This window comes from Capsicum annuum, chromosome 11 (genome assembly GCF_002878395.1).
Source record: "Capsicum annuum cultivar UCD-10X-F1 chromosome 11, UCD10Xv1.1, whole genome shotgun sequence".
NCBI classification, from domain to species: Eukaryota; Viridiplantae; Streptophyta; class Magnoliopsida; order Solanales; family Solanaceae; genus Capsicum; species Capsicum annuum.
In genome coordinates, this window is record NC_061121.1 from 202941547 (window position 1) to 202957382 (window position 15836).

At 39.1% G+C, this 15836-nt stretch overlaps 1 protein-coding gene across 5 annotated transcripts in view; it reads right to left on the reverse strand.

Moving 5' to 3' along the window:
* Window positions 1-282: 282 nt before the first annotated feature.
* LOC124888693 (DNA repair protein RAD51 homolog 4) overlaps window positions 283-15836 on the reverse strand; it is a 22247-nt gene continuing 6693 nt past the window's right edge. Inside the window, exons 1-11 of one of the 5 annotated variants that reach the window (XM_047399713.1) lie at window positions 14863-15014; window positions 13650-13749; window positions 4942-5021; window positions 4739-4854; window positions 4577-4658; window positions 4264-4395; window positions 3273-3383; window positions 3091-3172; window positions 2677-2747; window positions 889-1038; window positions 283-647 (exon numbers count right to left, since the gene is read on the reverse strand). In XM_047399713.1, coding sequence (XP_047255669.1) covers window positions 612-647; window positions 889-1038; window positions 2677-2747; window positions 3091-3172; window positions 3273-3383; window positions 4264-4395; window positions 4577-4658; window positions 4739-4854; window positions 4942-5021; window positions 13650-13749 — 960 coding nt within the window. In that variant the 5' untranslated portion in view covers window positions 14863-15014 and the 3' untranslated portion in view covers window positions 283-611. Of the gene's footprint in view, window positions 664-888; window positions 1039-2676; window positions 2748-3090; window positions 3173-3272; window positions 3384-4263; window positions 4396-4576; window positions 4659-4738; window positions 4855-4941; window positions 5022-13649; window positions 14741-14862; window positions 15015-15836 lie in introns of those variants that run through there. The other 4 variants (XM_047399715.1, XM_047399712.1, XM_047399711.1 and 1 more) reach the window with 4 other exon arrangements.

Genomic DNA, 15836 nt, shown 5'->3' on the forward strand with positions numbered 1-15836 from the left:
CAAGAAAATGACTAAGCAAGGCCAAATAATCAATATCTTTGTTTGTCTATGCAAATGAATTTCTTCCATTCTGGTAACCTATTGAGAGCTGAGGAGGAATGAGCTGGCTCCCAAAAAAGTTTTGATGGGCAGTACAATCAAGGCCCCCAACTAGTACCTGTCCTCCAGTTTTTCCCTGCGAAGTGAAGCCTATCCCTTTCCGCTTATGCTTCCTTCCTATTTGTGAACTTTAACTCCAACGCAACTTTTTTTAAGAACAAGTAAGAATGGAAAGAAACCAAGTGAGTAAAGATGTGGGACAATCCACGCCTTATGTAGCTGTTAACAGATGGCGTTAGTTATTTTTTTTTCCTTTAACAAGGCGTGTGGCTCAACACCGCCTAAATGTTTGCAAGTGCAGTAGATAGGTTTGTCAAAATTTGATTAAAACAGTAAATGCCACAATATTATTAGTATTACAGTAGTCCAAGTGTTCTCAGATAGATATTACAAAAACGAACCAGAACGTAACATATATAAAAGTAAAAGAATGTAAGTCTAGTATCATCTCCACAGTGCAGCGGCATCAAGTTGATACCTTGATAAAAATCTCAGGCATTATAAGGCTGATGTCATTGCAACTCGAACTCCACTCTATCTCCAGTAGCCTGGATGAAACACTCACTATAAGAGATATGATTCGTCATGAGACAGTGATGGCCTTCCAATGTAGCTTTATAAAACCAAAATCCAGATTCTTTTTTTTTTTAACTTGGTAACTTTCAAAATCCAGAATTAATAAGTGATGTTGGGGAATCAGGTGTTATGGTTGATGATTAGTCAAATGAAGACCAATTAGGTGCTGAGAATCAAGTTGAAACAATAGAGTTGTTCTCCCAAGAAACGTACCATGTGTGGGTGTCTTAGTACTGACATGCTGCTGATATTCCTAATGTGGCCTCTGGATAGCAGAAGTCTAACATGCGGGATGCTCCTCCAACTCTCTCCAAGTGCTGGCTTGGAAGTACCTCCCTCACCAACCACCATGTGATTGGTGACCTAGCATACAAGGTTACATATTATAGCGAGGCCCACACAAGGGCGGATCTATGGGAAAACTACACAGCAATATCAAAATTAACTTTTATGTATATATGGTAGATATTGAATGAAAAATTAGAGGTGTGGAGACAGATCCTTGAGTCTAAAGGGTTCAGGTTGAGTAGGAGCAAGACCGAGTATTTGGAATGCAAGTTTAATGGTTTGAGGCAGGAGGACGAGGTGGTAGTTAGGTTGGATTCCCAGGTGGTGTGTAAGAGAGATAGTTTCAAGTATCTCGGGTCCATGATTCAGGGGATGGTGAGATCGACGAGGATGTCTCTCACCGTATTGGGGCGGGATGGATGAAGTGGAAGCTCGCCTCAGAGGTGTTGTGTGATAAGAAGGTGTCACCCAATCTTAAAGACAAATTCTACAAGGTGACAGTCCGTCCTGCCATGTTGTATGGAGCGGAGTGTTGGCCATTCAAGAATTCTCACATTCAAAATTTGAAGGTGGCAGAAATGCGAATGTTGCGTTGGATGTGTTGGCTTACTTGGGGTGATAGAGTTCGGAATGAGACTATCCGGGAGAAGGTTAGAGTAGCTTTAGTGGAGGATAAGATGTGGGAAGATTGAAATGGTTCGAACACGTGATGAGAAGGGGCACGGATGCACCAGTTCGTAGGTGTGAGCGGCTAGCTTTGGATGGCGTCAGACGAGGCAGGGGTAGGCCAAAGAAATACTAAAGAGAGGTGATTAGACGGGACATGGAGCAGTTACAGCTCACTGAGAACATGACCCTAGATAGGAAGTTATGGAGGTCGCGTATTAGGATAGAAGGCTAGTGTCAGTTTGGGTCGGTAGGGTAGGGCGTAGCTTGGTGGGTGTATTATTCTTGGTATGCTACCTTGTTGCATGCTGTATTGCGACGGTGTACTATTCTATGGTTGCTATTCCTTGTGGGTGGTGTATTTATATCTTGTCATCTTGTGACGTGCTTTTTTTGCAGATTTGATTAATATTCTTTGTCTTGAGCCGGGGGTCTATCGGAAACAGCCTTACTACTTCTCCGGAGATAGTGGTATGGACTGCGTACATCTCACCCTCCCCAGACCCCACTATGTGGGAATACACTAGGTTTGTTGTTGTTGTTGTTGTATGGTAGATGTTGAATCCGCTAAGCTTTTTTCGTGTGTTAATTTATTTATATATTGGAATTCATTAGTGAGGTTCACAAATAGGATATCAAGAAACTAAACTGCTTATTGCAATAGTAGAACTAGAATACTCCATTACTTATCGAGAAAAGTTTGGGTGGACAATATGGAATCATGTTTATTAAATAAAAATTTACTTGAGTCTAACTGAACTATGTGGATCAACACAAATATGAAAGCGCCTTTTGAGAACCTAACTGATGCATAGGAGTAGATGGTGAGTACATTACAACTTGACAAGTTCATGTCTCTGGCTTATGTGCTTAATACACCAATTCAGTTAAAAAAAACAAAAAGATCCTTATCAGATAAAATAGCTCATGTATGAAGAAAAGAGATACTGAAGTACAAGGCAAAGAGAACGATGAATGCTGAAACAAAGATATTTAAGAGAATAGAAAAGAGAATTAAGAATGCTGAGACAAAGAGAATAAACTTACCAAAATGGAGATATCATGTTCATGCGCCAAGCGTTTTAATAAAAATCCAACTGAAACCATTAAAGCATGTCCTGTTTCACAAAGAAGCAATATCCCTTTATTGTTACATCGAGTATCAGTCAAGAGGGTTGTTTTACTTTGATATATGGATACTTTTCAGCTGAAGAAGATCTGAGAAAAAATCATAAGAGAACTCCCAATAAAAGACCATTATGTGTGAGAGCATACATCAGCAACTAATCCTCAATCCAAACTAGTTGGGATACTAGAAGAATAAGAACCTACTCTAACCCAATCAGGGTTCTCGTTAATCAAGAAGCTATAAGTTAATTCTTAAATTGCTTTAAAAAGTAAGAAAATAAGAAATGATCTACATTAATACAATAATCAGTGCTTCCTACAGTAAGAAATTACCATGTGCACCACCTCCTCCAAGAATTGGAGTAATGAGTGACGATATTGAATCAATGATAACCATTCTTATGTGCTGATCTATCTGCATATCATATCCTCATAAGTGAGTGACCGGAGGACTTGTACCTAATCTACGGAAAACGAGATGAGAGTAGAGAAACTAGAGTTGTATTTCTGAAAACCTGAGATCTGAGATTGTTCTTTAGCTGATGAAGCACTTCAAACAGTGTAAAAATGTCAAACACTGACAAACATACTATGTTGTTCATTACTTGTTGAAGGCCCTTGTCCACCTAGAAAAAGAGAAGATGGTGTTGGAAAGTGGGGTACAACAACTTGCATGATAATCGCAATAGCCAAATTATTCATGCTGGACAAATGATAACATGCACAGTACATCTCCAGTGACACACATAAAATTTTATGCAAAGCGCATATCCTCTGATCAAAAGAAACTTTTCAAGCAGACATATGCAACTGAATTTGAGACACAGGAAGCATACTCTATCTGACTACTAAGAGAAGTGAAAATCAAATTGGATAATGAATCTATGCAAGCCAGACATTTTTGATTCACATGTTAGTAGTAGAACGGAAAAAAAATTTATCAACTGCTAATTTTATTTTCTTTTGTTAATTAGCACCGCAGATATTCTCCAAATAAGGTACTTCTTACAGCATGATTCTCCTACTCAAATTTGTAAAACACGAATTATGGATCATAAACAATAATCAGATGGATCGGTGCAATTTATTATGTATCAAACGACATGAAAACATGTTTTTTTTTAATGACAGCTAGAGTAGTTATGATCATGAAGACAATCAACTTAATGAATACAAAAGAACAGAAGAGGGACTAAGGATTCGACGGGACAACAGTGTCCAAGATAGAGAATTTGCAGTCAAATGCAGAAAATATCGAAGTGATCTTAACCTGAAGTTCCCACATTACACCCTAACTTTCATTGAATACTTTGATGTTCCGATCACATAAAGATTTGAGAAACTGCAAATTGAGTAGCAGTCCATCTTCTCCAGCAATAGATAACAAAATTTAGTAAGGAAGGTCAAAGAATGAAAAGATCTACAAATCTGTTTCTTTCATAATTTAGACAATGAAAGCATATACAGAGAAATAAGGTTAATCCAAAAGGCTAGAAACGCTTTGACCTCATAGGCAGATAGATCTGATGTCTGAGTGATAATTTGAGAAACACGTTTTGGAGAGAAAGAATTTCCAGAGTCCAAGAAAACGATTTTGCCCCAGCTTTTTGCAACAGCTGAAGCAGCTTGTAAGCAAATCTGGACAAAAGTAATTTTGAATCAGCAAAGAATTGAGAGCCAAAAGAGGCTTCAAAGATGAAACATGCTTCATAATTCAATAGTCAGAGGATTTGTCCAACTCTCAAGAAACAAAAATAGGAAATAAGCACTCCATGTCACCAGCAAAAAAACAAACCTCGAATTATCAATTCAATCTTACTTGTGTTTTACCAGAGGATGATGTGCCAACTAGCTCCGTTAGATATCCCTCTCTTAATCCACCAAGAAGAAATGTATCTATGCTGATCCAGTGTAGTCATATTCAACAGTCATCTACTATCAAATAAGCTATTAAAAGTATCGGGTGTTCAAGCATTGTTACCTTTTGCATCCAGTAGGTAAGAATCGCTTATTCTGTAGAGCATCATCCAACAAATCCTGACCATCTACCCATGGTTGATGCTGCTTGTTAATGATAGTAAGAACTTGAGTGATGCCCTATTTTACGAGTAAAAAGAACGTACAGATCAATATAGGAATACCAAAAAGCAAATACAAGAAAACTACATATGTGGCAGATCAAACCTCCTTCAGTCTCTCAGAATTGTGATGCTGCTCAGTTGAAATCACTAGCACATATAGATCATGCAGAAGAAAATCTTCAACTGCAAACACAGAAAAACAAAAATAATATGATTAAACTACATGAACTTCAATTTGATCCATAACCAATGTTCCAAATTAACTTTCTTATTTACTATTTGAGGGTATCCTAGAATTATGTCCATGCCCTTTATTTAGTTATTTTGTTTAAAAGGCGCTTTAGAAGCCAGTTTTGTTCTAAGCAATATCTAAATTCTTCAAATAAGACACTTTACCTCCACTTCTGAATCCATAGCAAAACTTTAACTTTTACCTTTATAGTCACATCCAAACCAAGTGGGACACTAAATTTGAAAGAATGAAGTATAATTCAATTGTTAACACTAGAGTTATTCAAAAGGATCCAAAAGATTCAGTAAACTGCCTATTCTATTCTGGGTACAAAAGAATCAAACTCTTTCAACAATGTCATTTGAATTCTTAAAAAAGCTTATACATGTAAAATGGAGTTGGGCGGGCGGTGTACAATCATATATGGATGGGAATCCAATCCCCACCCCCACCCCCACCTCCCCAAACAACCAAACTCCCCGGAATCTTTTTTATTTTCATGATAATCAAGAAATTCTCGAGGGGCAGTTGTTGCATGGTTTGGAACTTGGTGGATAATTGATCCACTCCTATATCCTTCACCATTTAAATACTAGGCTTTTATCCACGGCAGGGTTCAAACCCCTGACGTGCATCATTTTTGTCATTTTAAAGGTAGTACATTGTTGTGGGTCATCTCTTCTCACATAATCAACACAAACTGCCAAAATGTAGATCATCCTGCAATTTCTGAAAGAGAGAGAGGAGAAACCCCTGATATACTTATAATACATGTTCCTCCATATCAAAAGTATGAAAGTTCGATCTAAAATGAGCTCTATATGAAAGTATTATCCTTTTTCTGGTAGGATGAAACTGCTCTAGCAAAAGAAATTTACAAAATTAGCTAATTGATAACTGTAGTGTCTAGGCCATCTTGCGCGCATCTCGATTAATTCCAAGGGATACCAGCAACCTCCCATCAGTAGCAGGTACTATGTAACTCTATCCACCTAGGCTAGAAAAGATCAAAAAGAAATCACCTCATGTTTTTGTTTCTGTCCAAATTTGAATCTTAGATGTCATGAGCTTATGATACATGCTCCTCCATATTAAAAGCATAAAATTTCTATCTAAAATGAGCTTCCGTCTGTATGAAAGTACTATCACTTCTCGGGTACGGTGAAACTGCTCTAACAGCATAAGTTCACAAACTCAGTTATTTATCTTTTAAGGCTAAGTGGCATAAAAGTCGTAGTCTAACAAGGTAAGTTTCCCAAAATCATATCAGCATTAACATATAGGAACGATGTTGGTGTTAGAACAATAATGAGAATTGTACAAGAAATTCAAAATAAAACTTGCTTGGCTTAGAGGCATGATAATACACTTCTTGAAGATAGTTGGAGTCTCTCCCACGAGCAAACGAAAGAATTAGTAACAACTCTATCTTCGGGATTCAACTAAGCCACAAAACAAGTAACATTCAAGAATGTTGCTCTTCTATTCTTGAATTAGTGATCTCACCATTTGATCAATATCTCTCAAATGTTTTTCAAGGGGAAAGTATTTTTTGAGTGCTTGTCTTTTCAAACAAGAGAAACACTATTTATAAGATAAAAGTTTCATGCAACAGAAAAGTATTAATTAATTAATAGTTAATAGATTCATAAATATTTTAAAACAAAAGATAACTTTAACCTAAAACGTAAAACTTAAAGAAGAATGAATTTGTCAAATTCATGTTCTTTGTAACTCAACTTTTAACTAATGCATTTGTTTCAAAATAATTGAAACATAACTCTAAAAATCTTTAATTGATGTATTTGTTTCAAAATTTATTGAAACACAACCTTTAACAATCCCCCACTTGTTTCAAGAAATTTTATCTCTAAAAACAAAATTTATTTGAGACATCAATCTAGCAACATGCATCAATAATGGTGTCATTTGGACTTTAACCATTAGCTAGTGAAGACTTTCTAAATCATTGGCTACTTAGTGAACAAATCTTGAACAAAGGCCTCATTTGTTTGCACTTAATGGAGGTCTAAATCTGAATGATTCAAACTTCAGACCATTAAGTGCATTTATTTTTCATTAAGATTTTGGCTCTTAATAGGTCTGAATAAGTCTTAATCATTCAGATCTGAAACTAAGTCGTAATCATTAAGAGGTATTCTTGTGTTGGATAATACTTACCACCACTCTATCCATAATTATCAGTCACCACTACTAACTACCTCCGCCACCACCACCTTGCCTCCAACCACCACCTCCACCATCATAACCACCAGTCACAATCATAATTACTACTAACCATTATTTTCAGCCGCTATCATATCTACCACCTCCATTAATTTAATTATATCCACCGCTATCACCATCGTCAATGTCAACGCCAATGCCAACATCACCACCATCAACCACTATCTTCCAATCTCAACTACTAATCAATCACAACTACCGCCACTGCTAACTACCACTAACACATCGTCAGCATCCACATATTCTTCGGCCACCACCACCATTGTCGCAGGTGTCGCTACATCTACCACTGCTTCAACCACCATCACTGCTATAGTACACCTCTACTAATAATCATCTCCACTATCACAACTAGCGGCATCTCCAACTACCACCAATACATCGTCAACCATCATGTATTCATTTTTAAGCTATCACAATCAACACCTCCAACTACTAACATCAACCAACTTCACATCACAACACCACCACTACCAATCACCACCATCATAACAATCACTACAATACCAAACATCTCTATCATCAGAACTATCACCACCAACATTACTAATCACTAACATCAATCATTAACACCACCATCACCATTACAAACCATCTCCATTATCACTAACAAATATAAATATTTTTTTCAATCAAATAATAATTTTATTGTATTAAATCAAATATTTTTCTAATATACGATAATCTTTTATTTGAATTACATTTTTTATTTTATATGCAAATAATAAATTTTGCATATTCATATATTGAAAAAAAAAATAGTCTTAACCATTCAGATTTCAGATCTGAAGACATCTTAATCATTTAGATTCAGATGTCTGAATCTTAATAAAAACAAATGCAGCTTAAGTGGTTCACTTAATAAAGTAGAAAATTACTCCACATATATTACTATGTTCCGGTGAAAATCATAATCCTTTGACACCTTACGGCCATGTGCCTTGAAGCGGCCCCCACTTTGCACTTAGTGCGGTGAATTCATCAAAAGTAACTTTGCATACTCCGACTAAATAGTCTATGAATTTCATTAAGAGAAATTAATCTTATCCTCCTTTGTAGCAAAGTATCAGTAAATCTATCAAGAGTGTTCCTACACACTCCAACCGAAATCGGTGTATAGACTTATTAAGGGAATATAATCTCATTCTTTTCTTTTGTAGGAATATTGTCAAATCTATCAACAACAACAACAACAACAACAAACCCAGTATATTCCTACATCGTGGGGTCTGGGGAGGGTAGAATGTACGCAGTCCATACCACTACCTCCAAAGAAGTAGAGAGGTTGTTTTCGATAGACCCCCGGCACAAGAAAAGGACAATATACAAAAAAAAAAATCCCTGGCATGGGACATAATAAAATAACATACGCACGACAACAACAACAACAACAAACCCAGTGTATTCCCATAAAGTAGGGTCTGGGGAGGGTAAAATGTACGCAGTCCATACCGCTACCTCCAAAATAACCATATGCACGACATCCCCAAAAATATTGAACATTACCAGAACCAAAGCCCTCCTAACTAATGCCTACTCGCCCACACGGCTTAGCCCTCTATCCTAATGTTTTTCCTCCATATCTTCCTATCTAGGGTCATGTCCTCAGTCAGCTGTAACTGCTCCATGTCACGTTTAATCACTTCCCTCCAATATTTCTTCGGTCTACCTTTACCCCACTTGAAACCATCCAAGGCTACCCTCTCACACCTACGAACCGGGGCATCCGTGCCCTTCCTCATCACATGAACAAACCATCTCAACCTTACTTCCCGCATTTTATCCTCCACCGACACCACACCCGCCTTCTCCCGAATAATCTCATTCCTAACCTATCAGCCCTTGAAAATCCACACATCCAATGCAACATTCTCATTTCTGCCACCTTCAACTTTTGGATATGAGAGTACTTAACTGGCCAACACTCCGCTCCATATAATATAGCCGGCCGGACTACGACTCTATAGAATTTGCCTTTCATCTTGGGGGGCACCTTCTTATCGCATAGAATTCCCGAAGCGAGCCTCCATTTTATCCAACCTGCCCCAATACGATGAGAGACATCCTCATCTATCTCTCCATTCCTCTGGATCATAGATCCAAGATACTTAAAACTATCCTTCTTACAAACTGCCTGGGACTCCAACTTCACTACCACCTCCTCCTCTTGCCTTGAGTCACAAAACTTGCACTCCAAGTACTCCATCTTGGTCCTACTCAACCGAAAACCTTTAGACTCCAGGGTTTATCTCTAAACTTCCAGCTTATCATTAACACCTTGTCGCGACTCCTCAATCAAAACTACATCATCCGCAAAAAGCATACACCATGGCACCTCGCCTTGTATACTCCGCGTCAACACATCCATCACCAAGACGAATAAAAACGGACTAAGAGTTGATCCCTAGTGCAATGCTGTAAAGACCGGAAAATGCTCGGAATCCCCTTCCACTGTCCTTACCCGAGTCTTTGCCCCCTCATACATGTTCTTAATCACTCTGTTGTACGCCACAGGAACCCCCCTCGCCTCCAGGCATCTCTACAGAACCTCCCTAGGGACCTTGTCATACGCCTTTTCCAAGTCAATAAACACCATATGCAGATCCCTCTTCCTCTTTCTATACTGCTCTATCAGTCTCCGCACTAGGTGAATTGCCTCAGTCGTGGAGCGACCACGCATAAATCCAAATTGATTCTCCGAAATAGACACAATCATCCTCAACCTCCGCTCCACCCTCTCCCAAATCTTCATCGTGTGACTCAACAACTTAATAACCCGGTAGTTATTGCAGCTCTGAATGTCCCCCTTGTTCTTATACAGAGGAATCATCGTGCTCCATCTCCACTCATCAGGCATCCTAGCAGACTTAAAAATGTTGTTAAACAAGTTGATCAGCCACCTCAACCCTGCCTCACTAGAAAACTTCCAAAAATCCACTGGGATCTCGTCAGGCCCCGTTGCCCTTCCTCTTCGCATCTTGCGAATGGCGACACTGACCTCCTCTACCTTAAAACGTTGACAATAGCCAAAATCGCGACACTCTCCGGAGTGTTCCAACTCCCCTAACACAACTCCTCTGTCCCCCTCCTCATTCAAGAGCCTATGAAAATACGACTGCTATCTTTCCTTAATGTGGGCGTCGTCAACCAATACTCTGTCATCCTCCCCCTTAATACACTTCACCTGATCTAGATCCCGCCCCTTCCGCTCCCCAACCTTCGCAAGCCTAAACAACCTCTTTTCCCCGTCTTTCTCCTTTAACCCTTTATACAAACTCTCAAAAGCTGCTGACTTAGCAGCCATAACTGCTAACTTAGCCTCCTTCTTTGCTAATTTGTACTCTTCCCTGCTCACCCGCTTCTCCTCTTCATCCTTGCTCTCCACCAACTTAGCATAAGCCATCTTCTTCGTCTCCACCTTCTTCTTGACATCTTCATTCCACCACCGATCCCCTCAATACCAGCCAGACCAGCCCCTCGAAACGCCTAACACCTCTCTAGCAGACTCCTTGATGCACCCAACAACCTTATCTCACAGATTATCCACGTCCCCTCTACACTCCCACACCCTCATCCTCTCCAACTTCACCCCTATCTCTAACGCACTAACCGGAGTCAGGCCACCCCACCTAATTCTAGGCGGACCCTTCCCACCCAGCCTCTTCTTGCCCATTTTGATATCCACGTCCATCACCAACAGTCTATGTTGGGTCGTAAGATTCTTATTCGGGATCACCTTACAATCCTTACACAAAGCTCTATCTCTCTTCCTAAGCAGCAAAAAGTCAATTTGAGCCTTGGCTAACCTACTACGAAAGGTAACAAGATGCTCCTCCTTCTTCGGAAAACTGGAATTCACTACCACCAACCCAAAGGCCCTCGCAAACTCCAAAAGAGCAGCTCCCTCATCATTCCTAACCCCGAACCCAAAACCTCCGTGCACATCATCATACCCTAACGGCAAAGAACCGATGTGCCCATTAAAACCCCCTCCTAAGAAAATCTTCTCCGAACTAGGCACGCCTCTAACCACCTCATCCAAAACCTCCCAAAAACTCTTCTTCTCCTCCTTGTCCAGACCCACCTGTGGCGCATACGCACTCAGATGTTCAAAGTAAACCCCCCAAAGACCAACTTGATAGTCATCCCCCTATCACCAACCCTATTAACCTCTACTACCTGCTCCCTGAGCTCCTCGTCCACTAAGATACCTACAACATTCCTGCGCCTATCACTACCTAAGTACCACAACTTGTACCCATCTACATCCCTAGCCTTAGAACCTACCCACTTGGTCTCCTGAACACACGCAATATTAATCTTTCTCTTCTTAAGAATCTTAACCAGTTCTATTGACTTCCCCTGCAGGGTCGTATATTCCACGACCCTACCCTCAATCTATCGACATTTTTATCCCCTTCCTTACTACCTCGCCCTCCACATGACAAACCTAGCCCAACACCAGCTCCCGACCCCACACCCAACACCCTAGGACATGACCCTATTCCACCATGTGTTACCCCTGCCACTACTCAACAAAAGCACAACGAAGAGTAAAAACAGCAAAAACCTATAGACAGCACACTCAAAGCACCAAATGCAATAAAAAATTCAAGAGCAACAAATGTTAGATACCAATACACAGAACAAACAGCCAGCAACAAATTAACCCACACAAAATACAAACAGTGAAGATATTGGAAAAGGCGTTGTACAATAAAGTGCGATAATATAAACTTTAGGGGTTTAGAAGTCACGGGATAGGCTACTTCTGCGAGTTGTTGCTTCCAACACTTTGATGTCGAAAGACGTCGCCGATGTGTCGCCGGAAATGTCGTCGGGGCTTCGTCTGATTATTGCCGGAATATGGTCGCCGAAATCTGGACTCTGGTGTCTGTACCAACCTGTTGCCAGTGCGTCTTTTCTGACTCACGCCTATGGACGGTGCGGTTCACTATCTTCCGGTCGTCGGAGTCAGATGGTGGTAGCCCGATCTCACCGGCAAGATAGATGGGCCGATGGTATTGAGAGAGATTGTCAAATCTATCAAGAGTGTTATTATTTACTCCAATCGAGATCGGTCTTATAGATTTATCAAGAGAAAAAAAATCTCAACTTATGCACATTTACTCATTCTCTAGGGAAAAAAGAAATTTTATTGATGTACTTTACAATTGTAACTTTACTTGTTTTTCCCTTTGAACTCAAGATCACATCATTAAGTAGGGTTTTCATAAAGTACAATCCATCCTATTACAAGTTTGTACCACAAATTCCTTGCCTAACCCTTTAGACAAAGGATCTGTTAAATTGAGTTTGGACTTTACATATTAAAGCGATATTATGCCATCCTCCAATAATCTTCTCACATGATTGTGTTTAAGACGAACTTGTCTTGACTTGCAATTGTAACAATCACTTGAAGCCCGAAATATAGCAACTTTATTATCACAATATATAGTCAAAGATGGTATTGGCTTACTCCATAATGGAGTATCTATCAGCATACTCCGCAGCCAATCAACTTCTTCTCCAGCAGAAGACATAGCGATAAATTCTGACTCCATGGTTGAGTAAGTAATACATGTCTGCTTCTTTGATCTCCAACATATTGTTGCTCCAACCAAAGTGAAAATCCAAGCAGTAATAGATTTAGAGTCATTCGGACCAAAATTCCAAGTAGCATCACCGTAGCCTTCAAGAACTGCTGGAAAGGTAGAATAATGCAGGCCAACATTAATTGTACCCTTAAGATACCTTAAAACACGAATTAAAGCATTTCATTGCTCAACTCCAAGGCTACCAGTAAACTTGCTCAAAGTTCCTACCGCATAACCAATATCTGGCCTGGTACAATGCATGACACATAAGACTCCCAACAATTTGAGAATATGTCAGTTGATCAAGAATATCACCAGAGTTTCGCACTAGTTTGAAGCTAGGATCAAATGGTGTAGGAGCAGGCTTGTTGTCAAGATGACCAAACCTCTTCAGAACCTTCTCAATATAATTTGATTGAGTAAGAGTCAAACCATTTGCTGATCTTACAATTTTGATGCCTAAAATTACATCAGCTTCTCCAAGATCTTTCATTTCAAACTAAGAAGCAAGAAAACATTTTGTTTATTTGACTCTTTCAATATCAGTTCCAAAGATCAACATGTCATCTACATAAAAAAATATTATAACACCAAAATTTTCTTAAAATTTACTAAATATGCAGATATCTCCACCATTGATTAAGTAGCCATTAGAAATCATAACTTTTCTACATTTATCGTGTCATTGCTTTGGAGCTTGTTTTAATCCATAAAGAGATTTAAGAAGCTTACAAACTTTACGTTCTTGACCAGGAATGACAAATCCTTCTGGTTGTTTCATGAAGACTTCTTCATCCAAATTTCCGTTCAGGAATGCAGTCTTCACATCCATCTGATGAATCACAAGACCATGAATTGTTGCTAAAGCAATCAAGAGATGAATGGAGGTCATCCAAGCTACAGGTGCAAAAGTATCAAAATAATCAATATCTTTCAATTGAGTAAAGCCTTTATCTACCAAGCGGGCTTTGTACTTATCTAAAGTACCATCGGATTTCATTTTCTTCCTAAAAATCCATCGGCAACCAATTGGTTTACATCCAGGAGGAAGATCTGATAATATCCATGTATTATTAGACAGTATAGAGTGTATTTCATCATCGATGGCTTCACGCCAAAAAGGAGCATCATGTGAAGACATAGCTTCAACATAACTTTCAGGATCCTTTTCAACCAAATCAGATCCAAAGTCCTTTGGTTTGGTTGATCTTGAACTACGTCTTGGTTGACTTTCTTCCAATGCCTCAACTATTTTTCTTTTAAGAGAAGAAATAGAAGAACTTGCATCTTGTTCAAAAGAATTTTTTTTCTTGGGAAGTATATGCTAAAAAAAGTTAGCATGTAAATATTCAATAATTGTGCGAGGACTTGGGTTCTTAAGATTTAAAAATCTATAAGCCTTACTGGTTTGTGAATAACCAATAAACAGACAATCTACTCCTTCATAGCCAATCTTAGTTAAATGTTGATCTGGTAATCGAACATAAGCCAAGCAACCCCATACTTTAAAATAATTTATATTTGGCTTTCGATTATTCCAAAGTCATATGGAGATGCATCATGATTTCTGGAAGTAATTCTATTTAAAATATGACATGCTAAAAGTAAGGCTTCAGTCCATAGATTTTCAGACATACCAGATCCATAAAGTATAGAATTAATCATTTCTATGAAAGTCCTATTTTTTCTTTCTGCTACACCATTTTGTTGTGGTATATAGGACATGATCAATTGTTTTTCAATGCCTTTTTTTTCACAAAAATCAATAAAATCTGACTTTAAGTACCCTCCACCTCTATCAGACCTAATTGATTTAATTTTCAAACTCAATTTATTTTCAACCTCTGTTTTATATGTTTTGAAAGTCTCAAATATTTCATCTTTTGTTTTTAATGAAAACACATAAGTATATCTTGAGTAGTCATCAATAAAAGTGATAAAATACCTCTTTTCATGACGTGACAAACAATCCATCTCACAAATATCAATGTGGATTAATTGCAAAAGTGTGGAAGTCCTTTCAACTGTCTTAAAGGTCTTCTTTGTAATCTTGCCTTTACTACAAGTAAAATACTTAGTAGTATGATTCTTTCCACAATCTTTAATTAATCCATTATTCACCATAAGTTGAATGGATCTAAAATTCACATGTCCAAGACATTCATCCACAACATACAACAACAACAACAACAACAAACCCAGTGTATTCCCACTTAGTGGGGTCTGGGGGGGGTAAGATGTACGCAGTCCATACCTCTACCTCTGATGAAGTAGAAAGGCTGTTTCCGAAAGACCCCCGGCTCAAGGCACAAGATATCACACAAACACATAGTAAAGCACAGAAGCAGATGACATAACATAAATACGGCACCCATAAGGAATATAAAACAGAGGAAAGCAGAGGAAAGCACACAGCTTCGTAATAAGCATGGAACACTGAATACGTAATCATAACAGGAATAAAAAATAAAAAACCCCCACCAAGTAATTCCCTGCACTAGCGACCCAATCTGGCCCTACTCTTCTGCCGTAATTCGCGTCTTCCAAACCTTCCTATCTAGGGTCATGTCCTCGGTGAGCTGTAACTGTTCCATGTCCCGCCTAATTACCTCCCCCCAGTACTTCTTCGGCCTACCCCTACCCCGCCTAAAACCATCCAACGCTAGCCTCTCACACCTACGGACCGGGGCATCCATGCCCCTCCTCTTCACGTGTCCGAACCATCTCAATCGTGCTTCCCGCATCTTACACTCCACTGAAGTCACACCAACCTTCTCCCGGATAGTCTCATTCCGAACTCTATCCCCTCGAGTCAGTCCACACATCCAGCGCAACATCCGTATTTCTGCCACCTTCATTTTTTGGATGTGGCAGTTCTTAACTGGCCAACACTCCGCTCCATACAGCAAGGCCGGACGG